Source organism: Carcharodon carcharias, chromosome 28, assembly GCF_017639515.1.
Source record: "Carcharodon carcharias isolate sCarCar2 chromosome 28, sCarCar2.pri, whole genome shotgun sequence".
In the NCBI taxonomy this organism is placed as follows: domain Eukaryota; kingdom Metazoa; phylum Chordata; class Chondrichthyes; order Lamniformes; family Lamnidae; genus Carcharodon; species Carcharodon carcharias.
The window spans coordinates 35,682,212-35,704,566 of NC_054494.1; the positions used below are offsets into that span (position 1 = coordinate 35,682,212).

General features: G+C 43.6%; 2 protein-coding genes and 1 long non-coding RNA gene across 3 annotated transcripts in view; 1 reads left to right on the forward strand and 2 right to left on the reverse strand.

Annotated features, from left to right (window-relative positions):
• The window catches only part of vsir (V-set immunoregulatory receptor), a 38,976-nt gene extending 38,267 nt beyond the window's left edge, over positions 1 to 709 (reverse strand). The window contains exon 1 of the mRNA XM_041176121.1: positions 55 to 709. Within this exon, the coding sequence (XP_041032055.1) occupies positions 55 to 151 (97 nt within the window). The 5' untranslated portion in view covers positions 152 to 709. The remainder of the gene's footprint in view (positions 1 to 54) is intronic.
• cdh23 (cadherin-related 23) overlaps positions 1 to 22,355 on the forward strand; it is a 704,187-nt gene that overhangs the window by 600,379 nt on the left and 81,453 nt on the right. The window contains exons 37-40 of the mRNA XM_041176120.1: positions 16,645 to 16,866; positions 17,229 to 17,348; positions 19,433 to 19,613; positions 21,628 to 21,761. Of these exons, the coding sequence (XP_041032054.1) occupies positions 16,645 to 16,866; positions 17,229 to 17,348; positions 19,433 to 19,613; positions 21,628 to 21,761 (657 nt within the window). The remainder of the gene's footprint in view (positions 1 to 16,644; positions 16,867 to 17,228; positions 17,349 to 19,432; positions 19,614 to 21,627; positions 21,762 to 22,355) is intronic.
• LOC121270742 lies at positions 840 to 10,453 on the reverse strand. Its single transcript, XR_005941599.1, has 3 exons — positions 10,318 to 10,453; positions 6,372 to 6,577; positions 840 to 1,186 (listed from the first exon to the last, which is right to left on the reverse strand). It is a non-coding gene; the product is annotated as an uncharacterized LOC121270742 (long non-coding RNA).

A 22,355-nucleotide genomic window follows, 5' to 3' on the forward strand; every position in this document is an offset into this window, starting at 1 on the left:
CAATTGTTACAGTCATGCAAAGCGCCGCCTTATTGTCCCACTTCTCAAGCTTACCTTGTGTAACAGTATTGAGAAGCAGGATGACAGTCCAGACGAAGAATCGGGTTATCTTGCTCTGAATATCCATTATTAGCTTCCTCCCTCCCTGCATCAATCTCCTTTCATCTGCTAACTTCCTTGCGTGTGTGAGTGTGCAACAGTCAGAAAGAGAAATCTCCGGTGATGTTTACTGTGCAAGCTCTTGGCACGACTTCAAGCTGAGTCTGAGGGCGAATCCTTATGTTACTGACTGTGAACTAAAACACTGCAAGGAACTGGAAACTAGCGTTTGCATGAAGGCGGAATCAAAATACTCGTTTTAATTGGCTCTTGCTTCAGTGATTGGCATTGCTGCTCACAGGCAGCAGGAGAGGTTGTTTTTGAAGTTGGAAGATTTAAGTTGCTGCCTATTCCCAGTTGATTGCTTCTCTACCCCATTGACGGAGATAAGATAATATAAATGTGTCCACCAGCCTGGAAAGGTAGGACAAGCTTAACCTACAGGTTGGGGAACACTGGCAGGCCAGTAACACCCCTCTGTGCAACTTCATATCATGAGGACAGAGCTACACTCAGTGCAGTGAGACTGGGATTGCCAACACTCATTGGACATGCAAAATAAAAACAGAAAATGCTGGAAAAGCTCTGCAGGTCTGGCAGCATCTGTGGAGAGAGAAACAGAGTTAACATTTCAAGTCCGTATGACTCTTCAGAGCTCTGAAGAAGAGTCATACGGACTCGAAACGTTAACTCTGTCTCTCTCTCCACAGATGCTGCCAGACCTGCTGAGTTTTTCCAGCATTTTCTGTTTTTATTTCTGATTTCCAGCATCCGCAGTATTTTGCTTTCATCTCATTGGACGTGTCCCTGGAGGTTTAATCACAGGACCTTGCGTCTCCAATTGCCTCTCCCAATCAGACAACCTTTTTATTTCCATCTCTGGTAATTATTAACGAGTGTTCAAAGAATTTTTTTTTTTTTAAATCACAATTTGTTTTCATGCTCCAATGGTTGTTCTCCTTGGGTGCTGCTTGCAGCGGTGTCCAGAGAGTTAATTGTCCACTCCTGGTGACTCCTGGGCAATTCTGGAGAGCTGGGTGAGGCATGGGCTAGCCATTGCTTCAGATCATTTAACGTTGAATCGCTTCTGTTGCAGTGGGAAAGTAAAAGTCTACATGAGTATATTTTTCCAGCAGTGATGAATTTCTAAAGAGGAGAAGTGAATGTTTGGTACAGGTGATTTTTTTGCAAGCAGTACTTGAGGTGGGGCACTGAGTGTGGTGCACCAAACTCCTGCCCTGCTCCCCTGCATGAGCATTTTGTGTTCTGAAGTGACATTACAAAGCATTTCTCCTTCTTAAAACAAAATAATCATTTCTCTCTGGTGGAATTATTATAATTGTGAAAACAAAGGCTGTTTTGTAACTTCGGTCCAAGGGTCCAGTTCCCATCATTGGCGAGCTAACCCTAGCTTTGCTGCCTCTAATTTGTGAACCGAAACTTTTGCTGACACACAATAAATCCCACACTGTGCTTCTTTCGGGGTTTGCCAGATACAGACAAGCTCACTACCCCATCTGTCATCAACCCAGATCCCATGCCTGGTGGGAGATCCTTCTGAAGCTGAGCCATCTCAGTTTGGATACACTACCGGAGGGAGTTAAGCAATTACTGGGCCAGAGAGCATGGTGGACACAAGCTCATGTGTACACCTGCAGCCAAAAAAGTGACATCTCACAAGGGACCAAAGAGAGAGATGATATTTAAACAGGACAAGATAAGCTTACATATCAATACAGTAAGATACAGCAGGACAAAAAGGGTTCAGGATTGACGAGGACAAGCTCTTCAATACCTGATTAAATGATCCCCGTGCAGTAAAACTCTATGGCATCCCAAGAAAATTCAAGTTACAAAATGGGGGAAATTCTTTGCTGCTATGGTTGTCAATGTGTGCCAGTGAAAACTGGCACTTGCTCGGTACCTAGGCCCCACTTGCACCAAGATCTAACCCCAATTGGCAAGTATACCTGTGTCGCTCAGCAGCACTTAGTGCTGTGCACCGGGGAGAGGCCAAACTGATGGGTTTTTTGACAGACTTGCATTTATAGAGCACCTTTTGCAACCTCAGGTTGTCACAAAGCGCTTTCCAGCTAATGAAGTATTTTTGAAGTGTAGTCTGTGCTGTAACATGGGAAATGCAGGACCCAGTTGAGCACAGCAAGCTCCCACAAACAGCAATGAGATCATGATCTGATCATTTGTTTTTTGCCATGTTGATTGAGGAATAAATATTGGTCAGAACTCTGGGGGAATCTCTTCAGCTGCTCTTCACCTGAGAGGGTAGATGATGCCCAGATTGATATGGTCACTTTTGTGGAAGTCAAACAGCCTTTTTCCACCTCGAATAAATTTAAAGCTAATCAACAACGATGATCAGGGAAAATTTTATTTAAAACCATTTATTTTTGTGTTGCTCTCCATGATTATTCTCCCCAGCGTTGCTCACAGCCTTGTCCTGGAGATTAATCGCTAATTCCTGGACAATCCTGGAGGCTTGGCAACTCTGCCCTATTTTAAATAAACAAGCTGTCAGCCACTTTAGTCAGGACAAAGTGAATTGACGTGCATGCGATTGCTGTTACGCAATGGTACAGAATTACAGGAGACCAAGCTAGTACACTTCTGACAACAGTTCCAATTCTCAGGGTCAGGAATTGGCAGGGGGGGGGAGGGAGCATTTCCAGGACCTTGGCCCCAGTGAATGGGGGAATTGTGTATAGTCTGGAAATTCACTCGGAAACTCGACGCTATTTTGTATAGCCAACCATTGCCATGAGAATATGGAGCTCACTGCCACATGACTGTCTGAAGTCAGTAGCGTAGGTACCTTCAAGGACAATAGAAGACTTTGTCAGTAGGGTGAAGTGAAGAAGGTTGGAAGGAGACTTGAGAGGAACATAAGTGCCAGGATAGACCAGTCGGGATGAATGATCGGTCTCAGTGCTGTAAAATTCCATGGAATCTCAAGCAGCTAAGAGTTACAAAGAAACAGGGGGAACTCTTTGCTGCTTGTGCTGTTTGCAGTTAGAATACAACATCTAGGTCTCACTTCCACCAGGATCTGACCTCTATGCCCGAGTCACGCAGCAGTGCTTAGTGCTATCGGGGGTTGAGTGAGACCAAACTGGTGGGGCTTCTGATGCAGAAGACAGTCCTGCATTTCTACATGCAGCATCTTTCACAACCTCTGGATATCTCAATGCTCTGTTCAGCCAACGAAGTATTTTTGAATTGTAGTCACCATTGTAATGCAGGAAATGCAGCACCCATTTTGCACACAGCAAGCTCCCGCAAACAGTAATGAGCTAATGACTAGTAAAGCTGTTGTGTGTGATGTTGATTGAGGGATAAATATTGGGCAGGACATTGGGGATAATTCCCCTGCTCCTCTTCACAATAGCGCCTTGGGGGTCTTTTACATCCACCTGAGGGGGAGATGGGGCATGGTTTAGTTGGTCACATTAGCTGAGTTTGTACTCCCTCATAGTTTTCCATCGGAAAATTACCTACTTCCTTGCAACCCTACTTATTCTCAGTTATGATTGGTCATTGTTTCATATTAAAAGTGAGCCAACCAGGCAAGTTTGATACAAATATTTGGCAGATATTACACCCAAGTCTGTCACCTGAAGTGTGACCTGGAACATTTTGCTGGACGGGATATTTTATACACACTGTGCATTGCTCTACAATGTACACAAGAGGGTTGTAACTATGTGAAAACAGAGTGCCTCTGTTCTGATGATATATCACTGGTCTTCTGTAATATTACAGGGCATCCTTCTCAAGCTAACATCATTAAAGGGCAATCTGACTGCCAGTAAAACTCCTGCTGGGAAATTGCGTAAATTGTAAGGATGAAGAAAAAGAAAATATCAGTACATTGTGTTCAAGATGGCAGGATATTCTGGGACCTAGCTGACCTTTATAAAATGCTCAGCTTTTCATTTTTTGTCTTTTGTGTTGTACCCTGAACCTGCTGAATGTGAATGCTAGGATGCAACATTCTCCTAGCTTCACTTAACAGGAACATTTTTGCAGCAACAGGAGGAAGTGGAAGTAAAATAGTTTCATAATGAGATTTGCGAAATCTGTTCCTTTTGCACAGTGTGACAAACTTTGCGCATAATTAACGTTATTACAGGGTATTGACTTCAGAACACAACAGGACCAGGATTAAAACATCTGCCTGGAAGGAAATGGCTTGGCCTCATACCGTTCATTAGAATCTGGGGGATCCATTTGTATTGTTTCCCCATTGGACTAAAGGGTGTTGAAACAGGCATATCCATGTTTGACTAACAATTACCTGAGTTGTGAATAGCAGGCTGCATGGACATGAATCAGTTCCCTTACAAACAGATAAAAACCTCCAACACATTTTGAAAAAGACAAAAATCCAATAGTTTCCAGCCGTAATCATTCGCCATGTGTTTCAAAGGGTTGTGGAGGCATTATTTTCAATCTTGGTTACTCCCATCTAGATTAGTATCCTACCAGGTAGTTTGTTCCACTTGTCAATCATTATTGGCTCCACTCACCATGGCTACACTCATCTATCTAACTGAAAGTCTGCAGTTTGATCATTTTTTTGCCTTTTTCAAACTTGAACACCTGTCCTACTGTCAGAGTTTAGCTTGAAGATGTGTTCCTGGATTACCTTTTCTATTCAGTTTTTTATAAATCAGGAGTTGATGCTATCATTCAGATTCAAAAGCTTTACTGTCTTGGACTCCCTTTGTGGAAACACACACCGATTGCTTTCATTTGTAAGCAAATACTCGGAAGGTTTGCATTCTGGGTTTCTGACATGGGAGATCAGCAATGATTGACAAGTGAAACAGACTACCTGATAGGACGCTCATCTAAATGGGAGTAACCAAGATTGAAAATAATGCCTCTACAACCCTTCGAAACACATGGCGAATGATTACGGCTGGAAACTATCAGATTTTTGCCGCCTTCAGAATGTATTGAAGGTGTTTACCTGTTGGTAAGGGAATTGGTTCATGTCCATGCTGCCTGCTTCTCTGTTACATGCCTTGAGGATCCAAACTGCCTTCTTTTTCCAAGTTTGGTATCGTCTACAAACTTGAGGCCATTTCCCATTGAGCTTCTGATGTTGAAAAGTCTCCTGTTTCAAATTGTGTGTTTTTACTTTACAGTAATTTAGTGACTCTTCAGGGAACTACCCATTCAGCAGCAGAGAGGACAGCGGTGCTCAGGTAGCTAGTTCCATTTTACAGCATGAGCTGCAAACTCATTCAAGGATCAAAGCCTTCAGAATACAAGTTCAACTGAAAGTATGAAATGTTCTAGACTTGTCAGTGTCTAAATAAAATGAATACAGACCTACAAAATCAGAAACAGAGTTGAATAAAAAGTGCAACACAAATGGGTCACTCAACCCAACAACATGAACCATAATCTTCATTCCATATGCCATATACTCTTATTCCCCCTATCCTTCAGCCAGCAATCCAACCCTTCATGTATATTAGTATAGCCTCTGCTTCCATCACTAATTCTCATAGTGCATTTCAGAGCCTTGTAATCCTCCGTGTAAGATTCCTTTCCCCTACTCTCTAAGCTCCCCCAAAGCTCTTGCATGTAACCTTTACATCCCCTTGGTCTAGACCCTGTTTTTCCCCCCCACCCCACCACACCCCATAACCCAACTCAGCCATTGGAAGCAGCCTGATTTTTATCTTCTCCGTCCCATCTCTTCATTATTTTAAGCATCTCCACAACAACAACTTGCATTCTTTTCTACCCGAGGCGCTTCACAGGATTCGCAAAATTTGACACTGAGCCACATAAGGAGATATTAGGACAAGCTTGGTCAAAGAGGTAGGTTTTAAGGGGCGTCTTAAAGGAGAAGAGAGGCAGAGAGGCTTGGGGAGGAAATCCCAGAGTTTGAGGCCTAGGTAACGGATCCAGTTTCTGGGAGGTAACACTGCAGTATGGTTATCATGTTAAAGCTAAGTGCCCAGTCCACAAGCCTCCAACACCTTGGCTAATATTAGAAACTCGTCATGTGAACAGTCATTTTGTTTATCTGTTCCAATAATCTGTTCAGTGTCAAATTTTGTTGTGATAACACACCTGTGAAGAACCTTGTGATGTTTTGCTATGTTGCAGGGCGCTATACAAATGTAACTTGTTTTTGTTAAGAATGGAGTACCCTGGAGTAAGAAACACAGCAGCCGTCCTTGTACGTAACCCCCGTTGCAGAAGCATGCCACACGTCTAGCTGTTTCAACACTTACCTCAGACTCGGTTTCCTGTACATCTGCATGTTTATCCTGGCAGCCACTGGGTCTCTGACTGCCACGCTTATTTATTTCTTTGGCCTCCACACATGCAGTTCTTCAGCATTAAGCAGCCACATCACTTCAGATTTTAGAGCAGTTAGCCAAGAGCTTCTGACGCACTGTTTCCCATCCCCACCCTGCACGGCCTCCGACAGCCAAGCCTAGAGTGGGGCCAGGGAGTACACAGAATGGGTAATCAGCTGTGGACTGTGAAAATTTGATACTTGGTAAGGTTTCTGTCCATAGATATTTAGGGAATTTTCTCAGGAGGTGGACAATGAGTGTGGCCGATTGGTCGCATTAATTTTTTTTAAAAGTTCAACAGATTTTCCTAAGTTAAGTCCTTGGAGGGCATGGAGATTAAAGATTGTGGGAGGTTATTCCAGACTTTAATAGACCTCAGGGGAGGGGTGGGATGGAAGGAGTTAGCAAAGGAAGCAAATTGGGGCTGCTGATTGGAAACTCGTTGAGCTTGGTCACTTTTGGGCTTGATGTACTGCTTAGAAATATTTAACTGTTGATTCAGGATTTTACAGAGGCACATCAGCCAGTGGGGCCTTTCTTTTTTCCTGGAGACTGTGCCAACCTAGCGATGTGACCAACTGAGGAGGCACTGGTGCCTCACGTTTAACTGTTTGTATCAAAGCAAGCTGCCTGGCATTGAAGTTCCTCAGAAGGTAATGTTTTTAACAGTATATGGGTCCCAAGCAGCTATGCGGTACCCAAGGCGTGGTCAGTCTAGTGTTAGATGCAGCATTTCATTCACTGTGGTTGTGGAGTGGTGGAATTTGCGTTTCACGAAGCAAAGCACCCCAGGGATGCTGTAGAAGCTGCGAGTGGAAGTTGACTTTGTGCATGTTCAGGGGTTCAGGTGTACATCACCTGGACATCCACAAAAATCCCCTCCCCCCACCATTCCCCCCCCCACAAAGCCTCATTTCCCCTTGATCCACAGACCTCGCAAAAATTCTACCCGGAAACCTTGTCAATCTTTTGATTGTGAATGCTCATTCTATTACAGTGTAGACAAGAGTATTGCTGTTTATCTTTGCCAAAAGTACAGTAACTGCACATTTATCTTCAGTCGCACATTGGAGGGGATAGGCAATATATTGGAGGGGATAGGCAATATAAATCGAAAAATACACTTTCAAATTGGAGTGCAGGAAAAGAGAGATTGGAAGATTTACTCTCAAAGACCTTCAAACCTGGCAAGGCATGGTGAAAAGACTGTCTTTCAAAAAAAATGCGTATGGAACCTTTGACTTTATAAATACAAGCAAAGAGTACAAAAACAAGGAAATTTCAATATTGACAGTGAGGATTACAGAGCCAAGACAGATGGATAAGGCTAAAATATAGATAAGTCATGATCTAATTTAAAAAAAAAATTTGGCCAAGGTCTGTTGGCATCACTGGCAAGGCCAGCATTTGTTGCCCATCCCTTATTGCCCTTGGGGGCAGTCAAGAGCCAACCACATTGCTATGAGACCAGAGTCATGTGTAGGCCAGACCAGGTAAGGATGGCAGATTTCCTTCCTAAAAGGACATTGGTGAAGGTTTTTATGACAATCGCTGATAGTTTCATGGTCACCATTATTGATTCCAGATTTTTATTATAATTAATTGAATTTAAATTCCACCAGCTGCCATGTCCCCAGAGCATTAGGCTGGTGGTATGCATAATGTATAATGTATAATTTTAAGTTGAATTTATGTATATTTATTAAGAAAGGTGAAAAAAAAAGGTTTCAGTTTGACTTAGGTTTTGTTTATGAACCTTGGTGCCTGGGAGCCTGGATAGACTTATCACTGAAAGGTTTCAGGTGTGTGTGTGTGTATATATATATATATGTGCATTTTTAATGAGGCCTTAAAACCTCTGAAGTGAAAGAGATGGGTTAAAAGGGGTTGAAAATTCAGTGATTCTGGGGGGAAAAAAAACACAAAGTAGAAAAACCTTACTGTTGCCTAGCGGCAGTGATCCAAGGGCACAGACACAGAAAAGACAGGAGTTAAGAGAGGAAAGTTCATTGTGTGTCAGAGAGAAAAGACAGAGATGCTAAGCTGTCTGAGAAGAAAAACTGCAAGACTAGTGGGAACAGTAGCTAACTGAATAATCAGTTATGGGACTGGGTAAAGCAATCAGTTTAGCAGAGGTGCTGCTGGAGGACTGAATTTAAGGAACTCATTTGTTTGCTCTGCAGTTGGAGAAACAGTGGGCAGAATTTTGCCCTTGGTGGGCGTGTGGGCCCCACCGGCTCGGTGGTGGACAGACAGCGGACCCCCCGCCATTTTGAGTGGGCGGGCCAATTAAGGCCCGTTCAGCGGCCTGTCCAATAGGAAGCGCCATGCGCTATGTGCTTCCTGTGTGGGGGCGGTGGGGGGGAGGGATTCCCCATCTGTCAAAGTGCACACTGCTCCCTGAGGCAAAGTCCTGTCTCAGGGAGATTAGTGACAGTCTAAAAAGCTTTAAAAGTAGAAAAATAAAAATATTATTAACATTTCCCCCTCATGTGACATTACATTTATTAAAGTTTTCAAAAAAGGACATGAAACCTCATCCCGCTGGTGGATGAAGTTTCCTGTATTATCAGAAGCCGCTGGGGCTCCTGGCCTACCCGCCAGCCTGAAGCTTGGACGGGCAGGTCCTATAATTACTTTAATGATCCTGTCAATGGCCTCAATTGACCATTGACAGGTCGGCGGGCGGACCAGCTGATTTCGCTGTGCCCCCCGCCTTCCTGAAAATTTAAAGGGACCGGGATGACGTCGGGGGTTCCGCCCGACATCATCCCGCGTCATTTTCCCCTCGGCGAGCTGGCCCCGCCCCCAAATCACCGAGGGGAAAATCCTGGCCAGTGAGTTTGGAGTGCAGTTTTTGGGTGTTTTGGGGAGAGATACAAGTTGGGTGAGAAGCATCAAGTGAATGCCCAGGAATTCACTGGAAGAATACTGTTTGCAACCGTGCCAGTGCCAAGCAAGAAGGCTTTGTATCAAATTAGTGGTAACTCCTCACTGTTTTGTGTGTCTGTAAAGATGTTACTTGGATAAAGGAATAGCGTGAGTTTAAAGTGCCTTTTTGTGTTTGTAGTGAGATCTTTCCAACCTTTTTATCTGGTGTATATGGTTTGCTTTTCTTGTTTTAATAAATATTTTATCCTTTGTATTAAAAGTTCATCAGCAGGCTCCTGTGAATTTTTTCTGTCATTTTCCTCCGCTGTTTCCCCCCCGAAAAAAGCTAGGATCTATCAAGCCAAGTTTCACTCTGGGATCTGACTTGTCCAGTGTAAACAGCAACTGGGATCGTAATACTGGGCCTCTAGTTTACTAGTTCAGTGACATTCTGACCACACCAGCATCCCCACCCACCCACCCCCCCCCCACCAACCTGAAGGGCAAAACAAGCTGGAAGGACTGAATGACCTGTTCCAATACAAAAGCAAAATACTATGTAAATCTGAAATAAAAACAGAAAATGCCAGAAATGCTCAGCAGGATTTGGCAGCAGCCTTGGAGAGAGAATGAAGATCAACACATGCTCAAGGAAAGCACTTTGTGTTTCGATTAGTGTTTTACTCCATACTGAGCTCAACAATTTCAGATCGTAAACCCTGCCCCCATTTTGCTTCATTTTTCTTCGCGTTTTGATCTGAATATTGTTTTTCTCTTGTTTTTGCTTGCGGACAGCAGCTGTTTGTCATCCTGCCGTTCACACCTTCTCTTCACACGGCTTTTTGTTTCTTTTCCGTCCCGTTACCACTCCCTTTGGCTCTGCCATCAACTCTTTCTTATTTAATCATTGAACCTCACCTCTCTTTCACTCTATCACAGACCTTTCCTTTTGTTCACTTTTCACCCTCCCCCATTTCACTGGGTTAAAACCTATTACCTCTCTTACCTTTTCACAATCCTGATGAAAGGGCGAAGACCTGAAACATTGGGCTGAATGTCTCCCCCCTCCCCACCGGGAGGGGTTGTGCGGGGGCTGGCGGAAGTGAGCACGACCCCGATCGGGTGTGCGCCACCGTTTTACATCAGCGGGCCAATTAAGGCCCCGCCCAGCGTGACGCTCACCCGGAAGCGTTGTGCGTTCCCTGTGCCTCAGGAAGATTTGTTTAAGGTTCAGACATTTAAATAAAGGCATGTCCCCTCGTGTTGACAGTTTCACACGAGCTGGGTCATGTCAAGGAACATTCATTCAAAAATTTATTTAATTTATAAACACTTCATGAAGCCTCATCCCGCCCTTAAGGTTGTACGGGCAGCTCATTTAATTGATTCCATTAGTTTTAAATAGGCCTTTGAGCGTTCAGCTGGCCTGTAGCCGATTCGGCTGCGCGCTTGCCAAACTGAAAATCTAAATGACGCGCCCCCGATGTCACCGTGCGTCATTTTATGTGTCGGCTAGCGGGCCCCACCCCTGCTCGCCGACCAGAAAATTCTCCCCGTTAACTCTGTCTCGCCCTCTCTTCCAGATGCTGCCTGACCTCCCGAATATTTCCAGCATTTTCTGTTTTTATCTCTTCCTCTTCCCCTGTTCCTCTCCCTGTTCCCATGGAAGTCAATCAAGCACGAGACATGGTGATGCTGTCTTTGTGGCCTTGAGATGTCCACCGTGGTGGGAAAAACAAGCTCGCATTTATATAGCGCCTTTCACAACCTCAGGATGTCCCAAAGCACTTTACAGTCAACGAAGAATTTTTGAAGTATAGGCACAGTTGTAACGTAGGAAATTCAGCAGCCAGTTTTGCACACAGAAACTCCCATACACAGCGGTGTGATAATGATCAGACAATGTGTTTCTGTCATACTGATTGAAGTATAAATAATGGCCAAAACACTGGGGATAAATCCCCTGCTCCACTTCAAAATAGTGCTGTGAGATAAAAGCAAAATACTGTGGATGCTGAAGATCTGGAATAAAGACAGAAAGTGCTGGAAAAACTCAGCTGGTCTGGCAGCATCTGTGGAGAGAGAAACCAAGTTAACGTTTCGAGTTAGGATTGGGGTCATGCTTGCGGACTGAACAGAGGTGTTCTGCAAAGCTATCACCCAGTCTGCATTTGGCTTCCCATTTCAACACTCCACCCTGCTCTCATGGTCACATTCCTGTCCTTGGCCTGCTGCAATGTTCCAGTGAAGCCCAATGCAAACTGGAGGAACAGCACCTCATCTTCCAATTAGCCACTTTACAGCTTTCTGAACGCAACATTGAGTTCAACAACTTCAAACCATGAACTCTTTCTTCCATCTTGTACGTTTTTTCCCTTAGTGCCAGTTTGTATCTTGTTCTCAGGTATGCTATCAGACAGCCCTGACTTTTATTCTTCTGTTTTGCTTTCAGACAGCTATGACCTTATTCTGCTACTAACACCTACTCTGCACCAATGCTTTGTTCCTTTACTACTATCCCTTTCCCACTCTTTTTGCCTTTTGTTCCATAACATCTTTCTAATTTAATCTCCCCTGCCCTTTGACCTATCCCTGACCTTGCCTTTTTGCTCACCTGACAGTCTCTCCCCCCCACCCTGCCCTTTTTCAACAGCATAAAACCCATCACGTTTCTGCCTCTCTTCAGTTCTGAAGAAGGGTCAAGCAGACTCCAAAGGTTAACTCTGTGTCTCTCTCCACAGATGAGATTTTCCAGCACTTTCTGGTTTCATTGCTGTGGGATCTTGTCAGTTGGACATACAAGGCCTTGATTTAATCTCTTATCTGAAAGACTGCACATTCAGCAGTGCAGCTGCCCTGACCAGTGCTGCACTGGAGCATCAGCCTTGTGGAGTGGGCTTTAAAACCTGAACCTCCTGACACAGAAGCAAGCTACCAACTGGGCCACGTTGACACAGCTATTGTTGAGGGGCACAACTTCTCTCCCAGGGTCAGAAAATGTAAGGGCTTTCTGGTAGGGGTTATTGGATCTATCCAGTTATAAAGAAAGGCTTCTCTCTCTCTCTTTCTCTCTCTCATTCTTTTTCTCACTTGCAGTCTCTTTCAGTCTTTCCCGGATTCGCCTCTTTGTTCACTGTTGGTTTCTTGTCTTTGATTGGTGGATTAGTTAAGGAGTTAAGAAGGGGATCTTGTCGGACTTAAGTGAAAATAAACAGGAACGAGTTATAAACGTAAGAAATAGAAGCAGGAGTAGGCCAGCTGGCCCCTTGAGTCTGCTTGGCCATTTGATAAGATTATGGCTGATCTGCTACCTCAATTCCACCTTTCCAACTTGCCCCCACATTCTTTGGTTCCCTGAGAAAATCTGTCGATCTCAGTCTTGAATATACTCAACAACAAGCCTCTGAACTAGAGAGTTCCAAAGATACACAACTCTGAGCAAAGAAATTTCTCCTTATCTCAATCTGAAATGTTTGACCCCTTATCCTAAGACTATGACCTTTACTTCTAATCTCTCCATGCAGAAGATCAGCAAATCAGCATGAACCATGTTGATAAGATTGTGAGAACCAGATATTGTTGCTAAACCAGAGGCAGAGAAGAAAGGAAAGAAAGTTGGTGCACACAGGCCATGATTGGAACAGTCTGGTGTGAAATCAACTCTAACCAAGAGGGAGAGTCCCCAGTCTGGCAGAGATGACCAGACTGAGTGAGGAGCAGACTAAAATTTTGAAGAGGAGGACTGGCCATTGTCTTTCACCTCTGATGTGTCAAGTTTGTCCATGGCCTTCTTGAGTTTGCCTTATGGATTCCTGGAGTTTTTCTTGATGATTGGTCTGGTGGATAATTCGGGCATGGATGGGTTTGAGGCTTTTCTTATTCTTGAAGTGGATCAGGGTTTGCAAGAGAGCCTGTGGGAGTTTGTTATTATCTATAGAGGGTCCTCATCTGGACTGAAAACCAGTGAGGGGAAGTTCATGGGTTATGGTTGTATCTTTGCTACCTTTGTCATGGGACAAACATGAACTTGTTTGGGAACGAAAGGCAGCTTTCAATTTTGGTTCCTGTAGAGAAATTTCCAGAATGTTGCTTTTCATTTAGCTTTAACCCCCTGGCAAAGTTGCATTTTGGCCCTGTAGAAAGTGTATTCCCCTATAGGAATACTTTACACTTCTATAAATGTGGCAGAAGCTTTCTTCTGCATATAAACTTTTTTTTATTCATTCATGGGACGTGACCATTGCTGGCTAGGCCAGCATTTATTGCCCATCCCTAATTGCCCTTGAGGAGTTGGTGGTGAGCTGCCTTCTTGAACCATTGCAGTCCATGTGGTGTAGGTACACCCACAGCGCTGTTAGGAAGGGAGTTTCAGGATTTTGACCCAGTGACGGTGAAGGAACGGCTGATATATTTCCAAGCCAGGGTGGTGAGTGACTTGGAGAGGAACTTGCAGGTGGTGGTGTTTGCATGCATCTGCTGCCCTTGGCCTCTAGATGGTAGAGATCGTGGGAGGTGCTGTCGAAAGAGCCTTGGAACCAACCCTTCCAATCTCACCCTGAGTTATCATGATCTTGCTGGAATGGGTGACAGAAGCAGATTCAATTGTTACTTTCAAAAGGAAATGGAATGTATACTTGAAAAGGAAAAATTTGCAGGGCTAAACTTAAAAGTGCACCAGCAGATAAGACCGGAGATTGCAAAAATGGTAAAAAGGCCAAGTTAAAGGCTCTGTGTCTGAAAGCACGTAACAATCGTAACAAAACAAATTAATTGACAGCTCAAATAGAAATAAATATGTATGACCTGATAGCCATTACAGAGACTTGGCTGCAAGGTAACAACGGCTGGGAATCAGATTGGCAAAGATAGCCTGGAAGATGAGTTCATAGAGTGTTTTCTGGACAATTTCTTATAGCAGCACGTGTTAGAGCCAACCAGAGAGCAGGCTTTTCTAGATCTGGTAGTGTGAAACAAGAGGGATGAATTAATAACCTTATAGTAAAGGCACCCCTAGGTAGCAGTGATCATAACATGATTGAATTTTGCGTTCAGTTCGAAGGAAAGAACGGTAGGTTTAAGACGAGTGTCTTAAACTTTACAGGAACATAGGATTTAGGAGCAGGAGTAAGCCATTCAGCTGTTCAAGCCTGCTCTACCATTCAATAAGATCATGTCTGATCTGGTTGTGGTCTCAACTCCACTTTGCTATTTGACCCTCATAACCCATGACTCCCTTGTCTATCAAAAATCTGTCTAATTCTGCCTTGGATAAATTCAATGATCCAGCCTCCACTGCTTTCTGGAGTAGAGAATTCCAGAGACTAATGATCCCTTGAGCAAAAAAATTCTCCTTCTCTCCGTTTTAAACACTAGACATCTTATTTTTAAACTGTATCCCCTGGTTCTAGTCTCCCCCACAAGAGGAAACGTCCTTCTGCTATCCACCTATCAAATCCCTTCAAGATCTTTTGTTTCAATAAGGTCACCTCTCATTCTTCTAAACTCCAATGGGTATAGGCCCAACCTGTTCAACCTTTCTTCATAAGATTGGCCCTCTTACTAGGAATGAGTCAAATGAACCTTCTCTGAACTGTTTCTAGTGCAATTACAGCTTTTTCAAATAAGGAAACCAAAACTGTACACAGTACTCCAGATCTGGTTTCACCAAGGCCCTGTACAGCTGCAATAAAATTTCCCTACTTACATGTTCCATTCCCCTCGAAACAAGTGACAACATCTCATTTACCTTCCTAATAATTGTACCTGCAGACAAACCTTTTGTGCTTCATGTGTCAGCACACTCAGATCCCTCTGTACCACCGAGTTCTGAAATCTCTCTCCATTTAAAGTGCATACTGCTTTTCTATTCTTCCTAAAAAAGTGTACATGTTCACATTTTCTCACATTATACTCCATCTGCCTAGTTTTTGCCCACTCACTTATCCTGTCTATATCCCTTTGCAGTCTCTCTACCTCCTCTTGACAACTTAATTTCCTACCTATCTCGGTGTTATCAACAAATTTAGCTACCATAGATTCTGCCCCTTCGGCCCTTATCCAATCATTGATATAGATTGTAAATAGTTGACGCCCCAGCAGTGATCCCTGTGGCCCTCCATTAGTTACAGCTTGCCAACCTGAAAAAGGCCCATTTATCTTTACTGTTTGCTTCCTGTTAGCTAATCAATCTTTTATCCATGCAAATATGTTACCCCCTACACCATGCAATATTATCTTGAATGGCAACATTTGATGTGGCACCTTATCAAATGCCCTCTGGAAAGCCAAGTACAGCACATCTACAGGTTCCCCATTATACACCTTGCTTGTTATTCCCTTAAAAAACTCAAAATAAATTAGTTAAACATGATTTCCCTTTCACAAACCCATGTTGGCTCCGCCTGATCAAATTATGATATTCAAAGTATCTTGCTTTAGCCTCCTTAAGAATGGATTCTAGAAATTTCCCTATAACAGATGTTAGTCTAACTGGTCTGTCGTTTCCTGCTTTCTGTTTCTTTCCTTTCTTGAATAAAGGTGTCATATTAGCTATTTCCAATCCACGATAACCCTTCCAGAATCTAAGGAATTTTGGAACATTATAAACAATGTCTCTGCTATCTCTGCAGAGTAAGGAACATATCTTTTTATTTTCTGTTGAACTAAGGATTGGGTTTGCAATGGCTGCAGCTTGAGAGACATGTCCACTGGAATGGGATGAGAAATATATATAATGTTGCAGACCTGGAACAGAGTGTGCCATTAAAGAGAGGGTGGTGCCAGAAAGGAGTCCTGGATTTTGTGCTGCCTGGGAGGGTGGTGGGGGCAGGTTGCCTCACATCCTTTAAAAAGTACCTGGATGAGCACTTCGTACATCATAACATTCAAGACTATGGGCCAAGTGCTGGTAAATGGGATTAGGTAGGTAGGTCAGGTGTTTTTCACGTGTCAGTGTAGACTCGATGGGCCGAAGGGCCTCTTCTGGGCTGTATGATTCTGTGATATGGGGAAAGCCTGAGGAAGTAGGAAAAATTGGATAGCTCTTGTAAAGAGTCAGCACACATGTTCTATTCAATGAAGGCAGGCAGTGAAGGACAAAACTGGAGCCAATCTTTCCACCGTTGCATAAGTTATTCTTAGATACACATTACAAACATGCACCTTCTAACCCCACAGCCACAGGTTCAGTCTGCTCCTATTTGTAGGAGCATAGGTGAATCCCCGGAGCACCACCTGCATATAATTACTGTCCAATTAACAATGAGTACCACTGTGCCAAATAGCCTCCTGTGTTGTACAATTCTATGACTAACCCGTATTCTGTTCATTACAGGCGACAACTACAATACGTGTAAGTATTTTGGATGAGAATGACAATCATCCGGCATTTCAGCAACAACAGTATGAAATCACTTTAGATGAAGGGCCATCTACCTTGAATTCTTTCAACATAACAGTGAGTGCAGCGGATCAAGATGAAGGCCTCAATGGGACTGTTACATACAATATTGTGGATGGGAATATCTATAACACATTCACTATCCACAATGTCACAGTGAGTATTCAAGGTTACAGTTGAAATTCCCTTTACAATCAGGAGGAGGTTAGAGATGTGACTTTGTTATGTGTTGGGTTTGGGGAGGGGATGGTGAGGTGGAAGGAAAATCACTAGGCTCACCGTGCAAGGCGAAATTGTGAATGTAGTCATAAAGCTTTCCTCTGTTTGGAGGCACCAGTTTATACATTGGAAACATATAGAGAGCTCTGTTCTGTGAGCTGCAGATTTTTGACATCAGGAGAGCAAGAGTAAGTGCACACTCTCTTGTCACATGAAGAAGACTCCCCAATCAAAGTTTCAGAAGTTCCTAGGTTTGTGGAGATAAAGTTAAGTGCAGTCATATTAATTCCTTGTTCTAGGGTCAGATCAAAGCAGTGAAGGAATTGGACTATGAGATTTGCCATGGCCGCTACATCCTCATCGTTACAGCCACTGACCAGTGTCCGAATCCACTCCGCCGCCTGACCTCCACTGCCACAGTAAGTATTTCAACAGAAAGGAAAAGCTTTGACTCAAGAGCCACCTATTCATTAAGGCTGAAAGTGAAACATCATCAAGGGGATGCTCACACCATCTGCTTGGTCCCTGCAGTTTACTTTGAAGAAAATTGGAGGGACTTGCATTAATATAGCATCTACATATTAGAGGGGTACATGGACATCATTCTGCTGTATAGTTAACGAGCAAGGCTGTGTGTTTTAGACCATCAATTCAAGAAGTTAATTCCTGAAATATAATATTCAATTCTGGGATGGCATTACATTCCAGGGACCTTAAGTTCCTAAAGGGCCATGTCTGTGCTGGAACAATGGCCTTCGTTCATTCATTTACTTCAGATTCATTCTGGTTATGCTAATCAACTATCTTCAAGCTTAATGAATTGATTGACAGATGTAGCCAGAGTTTGGGAGGTACTGATGCAATGGAGCATGCGGATTGCCACATACAGTTAGTGGGAGGAATAAAAAAGTACAAAAAGTGGGTGTAGGGACAGATACTTTGGAATTAGATTTTAAGGTCTAATTGACCTAAGCTCAGAACCCCACCCTGTCTGGAGTCTGATAAGTTGGTAAGTCGCTGCATTAGGGCAGAACTCTCCAAGCATCTTGGGTTCTTGGGCTCCCTCGCTGACTCTGGAGACATGCAGACCACACAATTTAAATCAACACTTAATTTGTACCTATCTTAAGCAGTGGTGATGAACCAATCAGCAAATTGGTTGTTGGCCTCACGGCAGCCCTTGGATGAGCCACACAGGAACTAGGAGCAGGCCATTCGGTACCTCAAGACTGCTTCACCATTTGTTAAGATCATGACTGCTCTGCATGTGGTCTTGACTCTACTTTCCTGACTGCCCTGCATAACCCTTGACTCCCTTGTTGATCAAAAATCTGTCTAACTGGCCTTGAAAATATGCATTGACTCAGCCTCCACTGCTATCTGGGGAAGAGAATTCCAAAGATTACTGAGCTCCTCAGGGAAAAAAATTCTCCTCATCTCAGTCTTAAATGGGAGAACTCTCATTTTTTAAACTGTGTCCCCAAGCTCTAGGCTCCCCTACAAGGGAAACATCCTCTCTGCATCTATTCTGTCAAGTCTCCCCAGGATCTTGTATGCTTCAATAAGATCATCTGATCAAACCTTGGCCAGTGACCCCTCTCTTTTTGCCTCCAGCCAGTGACAGAGTTTATGGTTTCTCGTAGACCAATGGCATCGGTGAATGATTTAATTTGTCTAATCTAACAAACTGCTCTTTTTATTTGAATTGAATTTTTAAAAAAATATTTGTTCATGGATGTGGGCATCACTGGCTGGGCCAGCATTTATTGCCCATCCCTAATTGCCCTTGAGAAAGTGGTGGTGAGCTGCCTTCTTGAACCGCTGCAGTCCGTGTGGTGTAGGTACGCCCACAGTGCTGTTAGAGAGGGAGTTCCAGGATTTTGACCCAGTGACAGTGAAGGAACAGCGATATATTTCCAAGTCAGGATGGTGAGGGGCTTGAAGGGGAACTTCCAGGCACTGGTGTTCCCATGTCTCTGTTGCCCTTCTCCTTCTAGGTTGCAGAGGTCACAGGCTTGGAAGGTGCTGTTGAAGGAGCCTTGGTGAGTTGCTGCTGTGTATCTCATAGATGGTAAACACTGCTGTGACTGTGCATCAGTGGTGGAGGGAGTGGATGCTGAATAGGGTATCAAAGTAGGCTGCTTTGTCCTGGATGGTGTCAACTTGAGCCTTGTTGGAGTTGCACTCATCCAGGCAGGTGGAGAGTATTCCATCACACTCCTGACTTGTGCCTTGTAGATGGTGGACAGCTTTGGGGAGTCAGGAAGTGAGTTACTCGCAATAATTGTTACTTGTGAGGGACAGTAGTACACTTGGGTCACTAACTGTGATCGGGGAGAAAGCACCTTTGATTCCACCTCTTCGATTGGAGTGAGGTTTAATCAGATCACAATACCCAAGACAGAAATCGAAACCAAGTTTGCTCTTGAAACATAAACATTTGCACAAAACGTTTCAATCATTAGAATTTAAATGATAAATGTGTTTTTTTCTCCTGTTGCAGGTAAGTGTCAATGTGAATGATGTTAATGATGTAACTCCAAGGTTTCCTCATACTTACGAGGGTCCATTTGACATCACTGAGGGTCAACCGGGTCCAAGAGTGTGGACGTTCCTTGCGGAAGATGAAGATTCGGGCCCAAATGGGCAAGTAGAATATAGCATCATAGCAGGAGATCCCCTTAGTAAGTTTGAGCAAAGTAAGTTATGCAATCTGTAAAGCAAGGGAGCTAAAAAATGATCTACACACTCCACAAAAAATATTAATGGGTTCAATAGCAAATAATTAAAGCTTGTGTTTTAACTTTGATGAAAAGTTGAGGCCAATAGTTTGAACATCCTCAAGGGGAAGCGAGCACATGAGGGAGAGTGAGATGAAGTAACTGAATGGACCATGAAAACAAAGGGGCAAAAGAATTCTATAAGATCGTGCAAGCAACCACGATTTGGGGATTTGGAATATTCAGAAGGCCCCTTACTGTGTCAAGTTGAAATAGAGCATGAGTCTTTAACTGTCAGTAGTGTGGAGTAACGTATTAGAAAAAGACTTGCACCTTCAGAGTGCCAACACAGACACGATGGACTGAATGGCCTCCTTCTGTGCTGTAACCATTCTATGATTTGCATTGCACCTTTCACAACCCAAAGGATGTCCCAATGCAGTTAGCAGCCAATGAAGTACTTCTGAAATGCAGTCAAATGTTCTAAACTTGGGATTTGTATACAGCAAGCTGCTACAAACAACATTGAGATAATGATAAGATTTTTTTTTTGTGATGTTGATTGAGGGATAAATATTGGCCAGGAAACCAAGGAGATCTCCTCTGCCATACTTCAAAATAGTGCCATGGGATCTTTTACGTCCACCTGAGAGATCTGCCTAACATTTCATCTGAAAGACAGCAGCTCCAACAGTGCAGCACCCCCTTAGTACTGAATTAGAAGTGTCAACCTAGATTCCTGTGCTCAAGTGGAACTTGAACCCACAAGCTTCTGACTCAGAGGTGTAAGTGCTCCCCATTGAGCTACGGGTAACAGAGTGCATGCAGTGCCCATCCAGTTCAATCAGTTTTGGCAAAAGTCGTAGCCTTCAAGCACCACCCATGGTTGCTGATCAAAGTCAATTGTAGCACAGAAGTCAGGCCCACTAAAGCAAGAAGATGTTGTCCATGATGGATAGATTCATTCTGAGGGTGATAACCAAAGACCCATATGGGCAGAATATTGTTATCGGTGTGCGGGGAGAGGGCCGATGTGTAAGATGATGTGAGATGATGTCGGATGTGCGCCCTGACATCATTGCACGTCATTTCGATATTGTGTTCGGCGGGCACCTGCTGAACTGTCAATGGCCTATTAAGGCCATTAAGAACGCAATTGACCTTATTAACAGGGATGAGGTTTCCTGAAGGTTTTATAAAATTAATAAATAAGTTTTGTAAATTTCACAAACGTGCCCCAGCTCATGTGACACTGTCGCATGAGGGGACGTTTTTAAATAATTTCTTACTTTATTATTTAAAAACTTTTATTATCTACTCAATCTCCCTGAGGCAGCTCCATGCCTCGGAGATTGCTGCGCTCTAAGAGAGCAGGCCCAACTCCCCCTCGTTCCCCCACCTGCACAGATAGTGCTGGGTGCTACTGGTCACATGTTACGCTGGGTGGGCCTCAATTGGCCCACCTGCATAAAATGGCAGCACGCAGCCGATCGCTGGCAGTGATTGGCTCCGCACCTGCTCCTGCCCAGCCTGCCCGCCTTAGGTAAGATTCTACCCTATGTGGCAATTTAGAAAAGCACAGTTCCCCTTTAAGAAGAATTGAGAACATTTTTGAATTATGAAAGCGTTCACAATCCTTCAGAGGACATTTGCTACCTAATTTATATCATTTCTTGCCATACTGTGCATGTCCTGTGCACGGTGCAATTGCAAGAGACTTAGGATAGGAAGATTTGCAGCTGATACAATACACAAGGGTTATGTCATTTTGCAAAATGGTAGGAAAGAGAGAAAAGGAGAATGGAGAGATCAACAGAGGAGAGGAACAAATTCTGATGTGTGCAGCTCCTTATTCGCTGCCACTCTGTGAACAATCCCAGTGTCATTTTATACACAATGGACTTTACATGTTTGGTAGATATTGCCTGAGGAACAGAGACAGGCTTTCCAACCAACATTCCCTTTTTTTGATTTACAGATGAATTCATTATTTCTCCAGTGGAAGGGGAGCTTCGTGTGAGAAGAGAAGCTGAGTTAGATCGGGAAAGTGTTGCATTTTATAACCTAACCATTATGGGCAAAGACAGAGGAACACCAGCTCTGAGCAGTATGGTTAGTCCTTAACCTGTTTATACTCCCAATACCTTGTTCTGATATTAGCACATGACATATTCCTGCCACCAACCTTCACTTGTTGATCGCACAGGTTTTTAGACAGTTATTTCTATCAGGCAATGGCCTGCACTGTAGGTAAGTATAGGCAGATTAATCTGCGTACATCTCTCCTTCCATTATCCCTTTGTTCTCAGTCCATCAAACAAGATTTTAAAGTCTGTCTGCTTTCCTCCTTGCTCAATTCCTTTCTCTCTCTCATTGCTTTTTTTCTTTCTTTTCTACTCTTGTTCTTTCACTCTTCCCTCCTCTCTCTCTTTTCCTTCAGTTACTCCCACACAATAGGCTGTTGTTTCAGTCATTAGGAATTTTCAGGGATTATGACTCAGATCAGACTGCTCAAAGGCACCGTGGAGAGGTCTAGCATCGCTAGAAGTTTTCTGACAGTTGCTCCAGGACATTTCCCCTTCACCCACCAGAGAAGAAGTCACGAGCCAGGATATTGAGATAAATCGACATAATAGTGAATTCTGTGGACTGTACCGAGTGATTAAATTGAAGATCCTCAAACATTCACGACAGCAAATTAGAAGT